Here is a 12,670-nt window from a genome sequence, read left to right on the forward strand (position 1 = left end):
TCTGCTTCATCTTAATTCCCATGTCTTCCTACCCACTGCTCTCTCTAGTCTTCCAAAATAGCAAAGTCAAAACAAAGCATCATCTTTAGCTATGTGTAGCTAAAATTATAGACTTATCTTTACCTGAGACACGGACCGTAGGTAAGCCCTTAGCATTTTATAAAGATATTAGGAAGGAAAGAATATATTGCTCTAACGGACCTAACATACAACCACCTTAACTTTCTAACATTTATAGGTTTAGATACAATTCAAGTAGGAACTTTAGCAGTGTGATTATTAGCATTTAAGAATTGTTCTCTATTATGTTATTTATATAACTAACTTTTAGATAGGAACTAATTTTAACAAGTTTATACAGTAATTCACCTTTATAAAGAAAGTGATAAATATGGACATACTGTCTACTAATCCAGGAAGCTTTTTATCCCATGTACTTTGAAAACATTTATTCTCTAACATTTATTTTCTGATTGATTTTAAACCACTTATTTATCTTGATTTTTTCTTCTGCACCTAAACTAGAAATTTCTTCTCTTAAAGAATACAATAATAAAAAATGCAGTGTTTATTTCTATAGATTTTCTTCTCTGATTTTCTTATCAGTCTTCTTCAAGGAAATCCATGTGTTCAATATACTTGCTCTCAGTTTTGCACATACCAAATGGTTGTTTAATCCAGATATCTGAGCCTCAATCTGAGCTGATCCTTCTGGAAAAAGTGCTGTTGAACAGCCAAGATCACTGGGCAGTTGAAGACATGTATACAGATAGATTTTAAGGATTCACTCTCTTCAGTTTCTCATACACCATAAGGATTAGTACAACATGATGAACCAAGTACAAAAAGAACAAAGAGTGATCTGAGTAGAGTTTTTTAAGAAAAGAAAATATAGAATGGTCATAATGGTACTACCTAACAGCACAATTTAAAATAAAACATGATAAGAAGGTGTTCTAGCTAGTCACTTAGTCAACTAAAGTGTCCTTGGTTAATGGTTAAACACAAGGCAAACGTACAGAAGCACAATGGAAATAAAAAATTCAGAAACACTTCTTAGATGTTACTTTTTTTTTTCTCCAGACCACTCCCCACCTTTTTGTGTATTGTCTTTCTACAGGACTGTGACAAAGCAGCTTTCTTCCTTCTACCTGACTTCATTTTTCTCAGCCAATGAGAGTGCTGGGGAGAGCATGTGAAACTAAGAGATGAAGTGGCAAATTTATTGTGGTCCCTATGAGGATACCCATGACATTTTTAAAGAAATAGACAAAACACTCCTGAAATTTATATGGAACAATAAACCCCCACGAATAGCTAAAGCAATCCTTGGGAAAAAGAAGATGGGTGGCATCACCTTCCCCAATGTCAAACTCTACTACAAAGCAATATTAATTAAAACAGCATGGTATTGGACTAGAAAGAGACCTGCAAACCAATGGAGTAGAGTTGAATATCTTGTTACAGACCCCCAAATATATAGCCACTTAATCTTTGACAAAGGAGCAAGAAATGCAAGTGGAACAAGGAAATCCTCTTCAACAAGTGGTGCTGGGAAAACTGGATAGCTACCTGCAAAAAATATGAACTCTGACCTCTGTCTAATGCCAGGCACCAAAGTCAGATCAAAGTGAATTAAAGACCTCAATATCAGACATGAATCTATAAAATACATAGAAGAAAATGTAGGCAGAACTCTCCATGACATTGAAGCTAAAAGCATCTTTAAGGATGAAACAGCACTGACCATGCAAGTGGAAGCAAACATAAACAAATGGGACTACATCAAACTAAGAAGCTTCTGCACTTCAAAAGAAACAGTGACCAAAATACAGAAAGACCCCACAGAATGGTAAAGAATATTTACACAAAACCCATCTGATAAGGGATTAATATCCAAAACATAAAAGACACTAGTAGAATTGTATAAGGAAAAAAAACTCCAACCCCATCAAAAAATGGGGAGAAGATACAATGATTTATACAATGATTTATATAAATCATTGTATAATATTAGATTAATTTAAGAAAAGGTACTTTTGTAATTTAATGAGCACTATGAGTATTACCCATTACTCATAAGAGAAACTAACATTTGTCACTAAAACTCACTGGGAATAAGCAATTGTACACTGTTCAAAAGTGATATGACTAATAAAATAATTTATGAACACCGATGAAAAAAATGGGGAGAAGAAATGAACAGAAGTTTCCTCAAAAAAGAAATGCAAATGGTCAAAAGGCACATGAAAAAATGCTCCACATTGCCTAGTCATCAGGGAGATGCAAATCCAAACAACACTGAGATATCATCTCACTCCACAGAGACTGGAACATATTCAAAAGAACAAAAGCAACCAGTGCTGGCATGGACGTGGGAAAAAGGAACTTTCTTTCACTGTTGGTGGGAATGTCGACTGGTCCAGCCTTTCTGGAAAACAATATGGACAGTCCTTCAAAAACTAGAAGTTGAGCTTCCATATGACCCTGCAATACCACTTCTGGGAATATATCCCGAGGATGCAAAAGAGCACAGTAGAAATGACATCAGTACCTATATGTTTATTGCAGCATTGTTCACAATAGCTAAAATCTAGAAACTACCCAAGTGCCCTAGAACAGATGACTGGTTAAAGAAACGTTGGTACATCTACACAATAGAATACTACGTAGCTGTTAGGAGAGATGAAGTCATGAAATTTGCTTATAAATGGATAGACATGGAGAGTATGATGCTAAGTGAAATGAGTCAAAAAGAGAGGGACAGACATAGTAGCACTGCACTCATTTGTGGAGTATAGAATAACATCACATGAAGCTGACACCCAAGGATAGTAGATATAAGAGTGCAAAGTATTGCCCCAGCTGGAAGCCTGCTTCATGAGCGGAGGGGAGAAGGCAGATGGAATGGAGAAGGGATCACTAAGAAAATGATGGCTGGAGGAACCAGTCTGGATGGGAGATGTGTGCCAAAAGTAGATAATGGACCAAACACGATGACCTCTCAGTGTGTGTTTCAAGCTCTAATGCCCAAAAGTAGAGAGAGAGTATGAGGAATATTATCTGCCATGGAGGCAGGGGGAGGGTGGGAAAGGGGGGTTATACTGGGGATATTGGTGGTGGGGAATGTGCACTGATGGAGGTATGGGTGTTTGATCATTGTATGATTGTAACCCAAAAATGAAAGCTTAAAACTACCTCATGGTTATTCAATAAAATTTTTAAAAAAGAAAGTGTGTCATATATATGTCATATATATGACATTTGGAAGAGATCAGAGGAGAGATGACAGAGACAGAGAGAGATTGGAAGAGACCAGAGGAGAGACTACAGAGTCAGAGGCAGAAAAGGAGAGATTGAATAAACAGCAACTAATCAGCAACCACCTTGGTCCTCGTGCTTTCTTCACCTGCCCATCACCAACAGCCATCCTGATTCGGTCCACACACAGCGACTCGAGAGCACTGAACATGGGCAGTGAGAGAGAGCTGCCCAGAGAGCCCTCGAACACACATCACATCCCTTCCTCATGTGAATATATTTTTTACAGGTACACACAGTAGTGGGCTGGAGCGATAGCACAATCGCCTTTCACATGGCCGATCCGTGTTCAATTCCTCCACCCCTCTCGGAGAGCCCAGCAAGCTACCAAGAGTATTGTTCCCCCACGGCAGAGCCTGACAAGCTACCCGTCGTGTACTTGATATGCCAAAAACAGTAACAATAAGTCTCACAATGTGAGATGTTACTGGTGTCTGCTCGAACAAATCGATGAGTAATGGGATGACAGTGACAATGACAGTGACACACAGTAGTACTAGGACTCTTAAACATGTATATAAACACATTTAGGTTAATTTATTTAAGACAAAAAATTGGAAAAATCACTTGCTAAACAAAAAAACTTACAGAAATTATGAACCAAAAAATTATTTGAAAGGAAAAGTCAGGGAGGCAAGAGATATAGTACAGGTGTAAGACACTTACTTCCCTTGCATGTAGCTGACCCTGATTTGATCGCCAACGCTATATATAGGTCCCCAAACACTGCCAGGAGTGAAACCTGAGCACAAAGCCAGGAGTAGATCCTGAGCATTGTAGGATACAACCCCAAACTCACCAAAAGGGAAAAAAGTATAGTGAGTAGGCAAAAGAGAGAAAAACTTTAAAAAGCAACAAATAAAATAAATGGTGACAAAACCCCCTGGCTCTTGCATTATTATGAGGAAGTATATCAAATAAATACTTAATGAATATTTTATGTATTACTCATTTAATAAACAATTGACTGAATGGCTACATCCTCTTCCTTCTATATGAAGCCAACTCCTTTCGAGGACATACGACTGGGCCAGAAGATGCAGCCCCACAAACAGCATTAGACTACTGGGAAGCAGCTGCCAATTTCTCCTGTATTTTTAAGCAAGTTTCAAAAAACAGATTGCATGAAAATCTGTATGGTTTGCTTTTATAATAACTATCAACATGCTTCATCATGCTAAAGAATACTCCTGCACCCAAAGCATTGTTTATGGGGAAAAAATCAATGAATGTTCAGCCTTGAATTTTAATTGATGTAATAGATTTTATTTAATGAATTTCCTTCAAGACCCATATTTAGATATTTATTGATTATGAGTAAATCCAAAAATCTCTTGTGCTAATATAAGACTGTGGCTTCTAAATACTTTAACTTAAATGAACTATTGATGAATCACTGACCTCACTTAATATAACGCTTCCTCAGCTTCCAATCCCACTTTTTTTCAATAAAACTCAAGTTAGAATCACCACATTCTCTGAATTTATATTTTCACTTTTTAAACCTAGAGTATGCTTCAATATATTGTTTCAATGTGTTTTTACTTTTATTTATATCTATGGCAGAATCTCCTGCCCCCACGCCAGGCTTTCTTCATGGGGGCCCCCCCAGAGAGGGGTTGGTTGTTTCCCTCCCTGACCCAAGCAGAGCCCCAGCACCTGAAAGCCTCCAGAACCCAGCCACAGCCATGCTCAAGGCCACTTTCCACACGTTCGGATGCTCCTCATTCATAAAGGAACCAACAGAGGAACCCAGGTATGTGTGACCCTGGCTGAGATCTCCAAGCCTGCTCAGATCTGAACTGGGTCTCCTCCAACCAGATACCCGTTTTCCAGTAGCTTGGCAGTCACACTCACAAACTGCCCCCTGCACCATGTAATCTCAAAAACGGCCAAGATCCAGCGACTATAAAACAAAGCTCCCAGAAGAGAGCGATACAGAATCTTGCATGGTAGAGCCTGGCAAGTTACCTGTACCATATTGAATATGCCAAAAACAGTAACAATAGTGGGTTTCATTTCCCTGACACAGAATGTGACAGGGATGAATAGAGACATTTCTGGCACCCGCTCAAGCAGATCTATGAGCAACAGGACTACAGTGATACCGTGATATGTCATAAATATATATATTTCTAGGAACTCACGGCTGCTTCTCCCAGAAGGGAGCATAACCATAACCATGCCACTGGACCCAGCGCCAGGCTATTTTCACTCAGGGTGCCCCAGAGGAGGGTAGGTGAGAGCCCTCCCCGCCCCCCAGGGACACTGCACCAGCAGCCAACCTCCACTACCCAACCACTGACACGCCCCAGGCCACTTTCCACATGCTCAAGCCGAACCTCACACATGAGCGAAGTCCCACGGAACCCAAGTAATGCGGAACTTTGTGACCTTGGACTCTGGGCTTAATGGGACCCGGGAGCAGAGATCCTCTGCCTGCTTTCCCCAGTCTCCAGCGACCCAGGGGTCATACCCATCAGCCACCTCCTGCTGGAGCCAGATAATCTCCTCATTGGCCAATCTCCAGAATTCACAACTGCTTCTCCCGGATGGGAGCATAAAATGAGGCTCCCATAACCATGCCACCATAACCATGCCACCAGACTCTGCACCAGGCTGTTTTCACTTGGGGCGTCCCAGAGGCGGTGGGTGAGAGCCCTCCCCGCCCCAAGGGACCCTGCACTGGCAGCTGATCTCCACTACCCAACTGCTACCATGCTCCAGGCCACTTTCCACAAACTCGGGCCAAGACTCACGCATGAGTGAGTATATTCCTGGACCTCGAGGCTGCGAGACACATCATCTTAAAGAGAAATATATATATATGTATATATATGTGTGTGTAAATATATATGTGTACATACATCACTGTATCACTGTCATCCCATTGCTCATCAATTTGCTCAAGCGGGCACTAGTAACGTCTTCATTGTGAGACTTGCTGTTACTGTTTTTGGCATATCGAATATGCCATGGGTAGCTTGCCAGGCTCTGCCGTGCAGGATAAGATATTCTCAATAGCTTGCTGGGCTATCTGAGAGGGGCAAAGGAATCACACCGGGGTTGACCATGTGCAAGACAAATGGCCTACCTGCTGTGCTATCACTCCAGAAATTCTGTGTGTGTGTGTGTGTGTGTGTGTGTGTGCGCCTCTCAGAGATTCCAGCAAGCTACAGAGAGTATCCCTCCCACACGGCAGAGCCTGTTACCAAGAATATCCCTCCCACATGGCAGAGCCTGGCAAGCTCCCCATGGCATATTTGATATGCCCCAAACAGTAACAATAACAAGTCTTATTCCCCTGACTCTGAAAGAGCCTCCAATCGTTGGGAAAGACGAGTAAGAGGAGAGGTTGCTAGAATCTCAGGGCTGGGGTGAATGAAGATGTTACTGGCACATGCTTTATATGTATATATATATATATATATATGTGTGTGTGTGTGTGTGTGTGTGTGTGTGTGCAACAGAATGAGACTGAACTCAGAACCAGGAGTAAAAAAACCTTAAGATTTTTTGGTAGAAAATTTTAAAAAAATAGATATTTATAACAAAATATTAATACATAATGAAAATACTGTAAATAGTGTAATGGTTTCATTTTAGATAGAGAAAGGGTGCAATATTGCAATATCATCATAAATAGATTCGATTGAACACTGGTTATAGTAATGGAGAGAAACAATGTCTGCAGAAATTCACTAAACAGCATACATACAACTTACTCTATAGGTGAGAAAGTCTGAATTACAAGAAGCTTTCTCTTATTTATCTGTCAACTGCCTCCATCATCACCCCAGTTATGGTGTACTGCTCTCACAGTATAGAAGCATTAACTTTTCTCACATTAACTGCATGCTATAAAGCATGTTTTAGAATTCAGAGCATTTTTTTCTCACAATTGCAGAGCAATGTCTATATACTCTAAACACATTGACACACAATTCTGTTGAAACAGAGCAATTTAGATTTGATCTCTGAGGCTGACAGACTAGCAGTGACTTTAATAACCGCCCCCTCTGTTGTTGAAAACTTTGTGCTACTACTTTTCGGATCAGAGACCTATAATGTTCAAGTTACATTGGACTTAAACAGTAAAAATGATGGGGTTGCATGTCTGTTATTGTATTTTATTGTGGCAGTGTTAATAATACCATCAGATTTATCCCAGAGACTCTTGCTTTTTGACCTCACTTTGAAGAAACAGTTGACCATGTTGGAAGACTCGTATGCAAGCATTTGAGCTTTCTTCAGGAAACATTGGGAGGCATCCAGGCTGCAACCAGCAAAGAGCTAGTACCCGAGGTACTGCAGGCAACTAGAAGTGAATTCTGCCAACAATCACATTGAGCTTAGAAGTGGATTGTGTGACTTCCAGGTGAAAACACAGCCCAGTGATCATATATATCACAGTCCTTTTTAGAGTCCAGGTCTAGGGTTCCTCCGAGCTGTGGTAAGATTACCAAAATCTTGTGAACTCTTGTGTTCTTCTTATTGGAAAGGGGGGTGGGGTTGGCACCACACCTGACTGTGCTCAAGACTTACTCCTAACTCTGCACTTAGTGATCACTCCTGCCTGAACTCAGGGCACCATATGCTGTGCAGGAGTCAAACCCGGGTTGGCTGTATGCAAGACAAACACTCAACCTGCTATACTGTGTTCAGACCTGACACTGAATTATTTTTAACCATTACATTTTCATTAAATTAATAAAGAAATTTTCATAATTGTTCCTATTTCACAGACTAACGCATCATGAAAAAAATCTGTGTTTCAGAGGGGTTTTTTTGTAGGATATTTGGAATTAAAGTAATTATGGAAAGAATTTAGAATCAAACAGCAAGATTTTTACTAAGTAGCAATTGGTTTTCATATGGTTGAAACATTTATTATGCTACTTAATCCATTCTTAAAACCACTGACAGAACAGTCAGTCTTCATCAAACTTTCTGGAATTGCTCTGGGCATTGAATGACATAAGTATAATCAATATGTTTCCAACCCTCTTCTCTATGTTTTGTGTAACTGATGATGTATTTAAAATTTGTCATAGTCCACTGGAAAGTGTTGATGCTTCTGTTTTTCATTTGGGACAGATATAGAGGTTATTACCCTGGGGAATACCACTAGTGAGCTGGAGAGAAAGAGCTTGAAGAGTCATCAAGAAAACCAATACTCTACCTGGAACCTGTATAGGAATGAGTAATAAAATATTACAGTATATTTCCCAGTATATTCCTCCCACCTGAATTATTCAGGAAAATTTTTGTATCACATACCATAATCAGTCTCAAACAATTTTATCAATTCACAGAAAATGCTATCAACATCAGGCATAGTGTGAATATCCAATGAGACGTTCTCTGGTGCATTTAACTTCATAGCATAAATCCTAGAGAACAATCCAGATATTTCATTAGAGCAACATTCTATTAGGCTCCATATAGCTACTATCCCTCCCTCCTGAATTCAAAGAACACTCACCTGTCCAAAGTGTCTCTCACATCCTATAATGTAAGAAAGATAAGATGTTGGTATGGAAAACTACCATTCCATAAAACTTTGACGGGTGGATGTTTATAATTACACTAAAGAGTAAATGGAATGGTTCTACTCAATGCATTAGTGAAAAATCTAGGGAATGATTTCCATCCTATTCCCTCACAAAGCATTCTTCAACCTATTACACTTGTGGTCCAACACCCATCTGTATATCATTTCACAGACTAGAAGTTATAAGCACTGCGGTAGACTATTGATATTCAATCTCTCTACCCTTGTTTACCTTCACCATTACAGGCACAGTTTTTGAGAACAACACTGGCCCCTTTATATTACCATAATAGTATCTGATCAAACTCAGAGTATGTTTTCTCATTTTTGGAACACGCATAATTATTATTTTGACAACCAGATATGATCTGTTTGAGGGAACACCGGAATTGTCACAAACTTGCTCACTAAGCACTTTTTGCATTCAGTGACCTCATTTCTTCTGAAGAGGTCATAGTGGACATTGTTTCTTCACAAAGGTCCTTACATGTGAATTCCCATAAAGGCCTGGAAACTGACTCACTAAGGTGGTGGCAGGTTTGCACTGAAGTAGAAGGTCTTGCTATGCCATCTTTATGCTTAATGAAAATGAAATAAGGAATTCCAGGCATTTATCACAGTGTGCAATATCCTTACTATAGCTGAAATCAAGCCTCATAATATCTGTTTGAGCAAGATATAAGAGCAAGTCACAAAGTAAGTTTATCAATGATTTTGATGACCCATTTTAGCCCCAACAGTCAACAAGAATATCTTTGAGGAGGCCACTTGATACTAGAAATCTCTGCAAATTAGACTGAGGCTAACAGATGCCTACCAAAGTTCTCCCATGGTTCCTAGAACTTCCATATCTATCCAAGGAGTGTTATTTGTGTTCCTTTATTTACACAGAGAAGCTCTACACACCAGTGTAGGACATCTGTATAGAGGCACGTGAATCTAAAAAAATTCATTTAAATTCTCCATACTTGTGTATATTTTTGATAAAAAAGGGATTCAAGTAATTCTTCTAAATTCCTCACCATTTCCTCTGAAACCCCAGGAACTGACGCCTTCACCCATTCCTCCAGGTGCACAGTCTCACCTGCAGTAACTCCTGGGCTGATCCCTGACATCTCCTCTCCAGCTCCAGGATGTGTTTGTTCAGTTCCTGGCTTTGTTTCTCCAGCTGGGCTTCACTCTCCTGCAGCCTCTTCAGAACTTGCTCTTCTTCATTCTTCAATCTCCAGAGATAAGATTCCTCCTCCATGTGTAGGATCATGTGAAAAAACTTAAACCTATACTTGATGCACTCTTCTTTACTCAGAACTTCAGACTAGAATAAAAACATATTTCAAAAATTGGAGAATTTTATCTTTAGATACATAAACAATCAAAATATAGTAGTTTCATTCACTTTGATTTAAATAGAGCTTTTATAGGAAATAAGAAGGTTAATTCTCAGGGATGTGGGTTTCTCTACATGGGACTTGGAACTTTTGTTCTCCCAATACCCATGGCTGCTACACTGAGGGAAGAAAGAATATCCTATGTGAGTCCAAATTCAGAATTCACACAAAGATTTCAGGACAGAAGTTGGGAAAGAAGACCTCAAATGAACAGAGCCTAGTCCCAGCCTCTCACCTGGAACCACACTCCCCTGCCAATCACCACCCCCCAGAGCACAGAACCAACTCCTCCAACAGGTGTTCTGACCTATAGTGTTTCCTCCCTGCATCTACCCATCAAGGCATACCTTAAAAATCTCTCGCCCCAGAACAGCGTGGACAAAAATGTTGCTGTGTCTATACCCCACATATTAGGCACTGGTTAACCCAGGCCTCACATATCTTTACCTACCAATAAGCCATGGTAACACACAAAGATAGGTCCATTACATGCTCAAAACCATACGACAACACCAGACAAAACTCCAAATCAAAAAGTCACAAATGGTAAAGCAATGCAGAAACCCAGTGGGCTTAGTGAATGAAGTTTCTAGCCCAGATGAATCAAACAGTAATAATGAGCTATATAACATCCTAGATAAGGAATTAAAAATAGAGCTTTTAAAGGATGTATGAGGATCTCAAAGAAGCAATGTAGTATACTGCTGATACAATACAAGAGGATATGAGAGTAGAAGTGAGGAAAATGCAAATGAAAATACAAGCAGGAATGGCAGACCTACAAGTTATCACTACTTGCAGACGATATGATACTATATTTGGAAAACCCTAAAGACTCTACAGAAAAGCTCCTAGAAACAATAGGTCAATATAGTAAAGTGTCAGGCTACAAAATCAACACCCAAAAGTCCATGGCTTTCTTATATACAATTAATGGAAGAGAAGAAAGAGACATTTAAAAAATCCCGTTCACAATAGTACCTCAGAAAATCAAGTACCTGGAATCAGCTTAACCAAAGAGGTGAAGGACATATACAAGAAAAATTACAGAACACTAATTTCAGAAATAAAAGAGGACACTAGGAAATGGAGACGCATCCCCTGCTCATGCATAGGGAGAATTAACATTATCAAAATGGGAATACTGCCCAAAGCACTATACAAATTTAATGCGGTCCCTATTAGGATACCCATGACATTTTTCAAATAAAAAGACAAAACACTCCTGAAATTTATATGGAACAATAAACCCCCAGGAACAGCTAAAGCCATCCTTGGAAAAAAGAAGATGGGTGGCATCACCTTCCCCAACTTCAAACTCTAATACAAAGCAGTAGTAATTAAAACAGCATGGTATTGGGATAAAAACAGACCAATGGAATAGAGTTGAATATCTTGTCACAGATCTCCAATATATGGCCACTTAATCTTTGACAAAGGAGCAAGAAATGCAAAGTGGAACAAGGAAAGCCTCTTCAACAAGTGGTGCTGGGAAAACTGGATAGCTATCCGAAAAATAAATGAACTCTGACCTCTCTCTAATAATGCCAGGCACAAAAGTCAGATAATAGTGGATTAAAGAGGGGCTGGAGCGATAGCACAGCGGGTAGGGTGTTTGCCTTGCAGGCGGCCGACCCGGGTTTGATTCCCAGCATCCCATATGGTCTTCTGAGCACTGCCAGCGGTTATTCCTGAGTGCAGAGCCAGGAGTAATACCTGTGCACTGCCAGGTGTGACCCAAAAAAGCAAAAAAGAAAAAAGAAAGAAAAAGAAACGACACCTGTTCCTATATATTCATTGCAGTACTGTTCACGGTAGCCAAAATCTGAAACAACCTGAGTGCCCTAAAAAAGATGACTGGTTAAAGAAACTTTGGTACATCTACACAATGGAATACTATGCAGCTGTTAGGAGAGATGAAGTCATGAAATTTGCTTATAAATGGATAGACATGGAGAGTATCATGCTAAGTGAAATGAGTCAGAAAGAGAGGGACAGACATAGTAGCACTGCACTCATTTGTGGAGTATAGAATAACATCACATGAGGCTGACACCCAGGAACAGTAGATACAAGGGCCAGGAGGATTGCCCCATAGCTGGATGACTGCTTTATGAGCAGAGGGGAGAAGGCAGATGGAATAGATAAGGGATCACTAAGAAAATGATGGCTGGAGGAACCAGTTGGAATGGGAGATGCATGCCAAAGGTAGGTAATGGACCAAACATGATGACCTCTCAGTGTCTGTGCTGCAAGCCCTAATGCCCAAAAGTAGAGAGAGAGTACGGGGAATATTGTCTGCCTTGGAGGCAGGGAGAGGGTGGGATATGGGGGGTATATTGGGAATATTGGTGATGGGGAATGTGCACTGGTGGAGGTATGGGTGTTTTATCATTGTGTGATTGTA

General features: G+C 39.9%; 1 protein-coding gene across 1 annotated transcript in view; it reads right to left on the reverse strand.

Annotated features, from left to right (window-relative positions):
* LOC129401603 (E3 ubiquitin-protein ligase TRIM38-like) overlaps positions 1-12,670 on the reverse strand; it is a 44,200-nt gene that overhangs the window by 7,785 nt on the left and 23,745 nt on the right. Inside the window, exons 4-6 of the mRNA XM_055124307.1 lie at positions 9,960-10,190; positions 8,807-8,829; positions 8,602-8,714 (exon numbers count right to left, since the gene is read on the reverse strand). Coding sequence (XP_054980282.1) covers positions 8,602-8,714; positions 8,807-8,829; positions 9,960-10,190 — 367 coding nt within the window. The remainder of the gene's footprint in view (positions 1-8,601; positions 8,715-8,806; positions 8,830-9,959; positions 10,191-12,670) is intronic.

This window comes from Sorex araneus, chromosome 2, assembly GCF_027595985.1.
Source record: "Sorex araneus isolate mSorAra2 chromosome 2, mSorAra2.pri, whole genome shotgun sequence".
Taxonomy (NCBI): domain Eukaryota; kingdom Metazoa; phylum Chordata; class Mammalia; order Eulipotyphla; family Soricidae; genus Sorex; species Sorex araneus.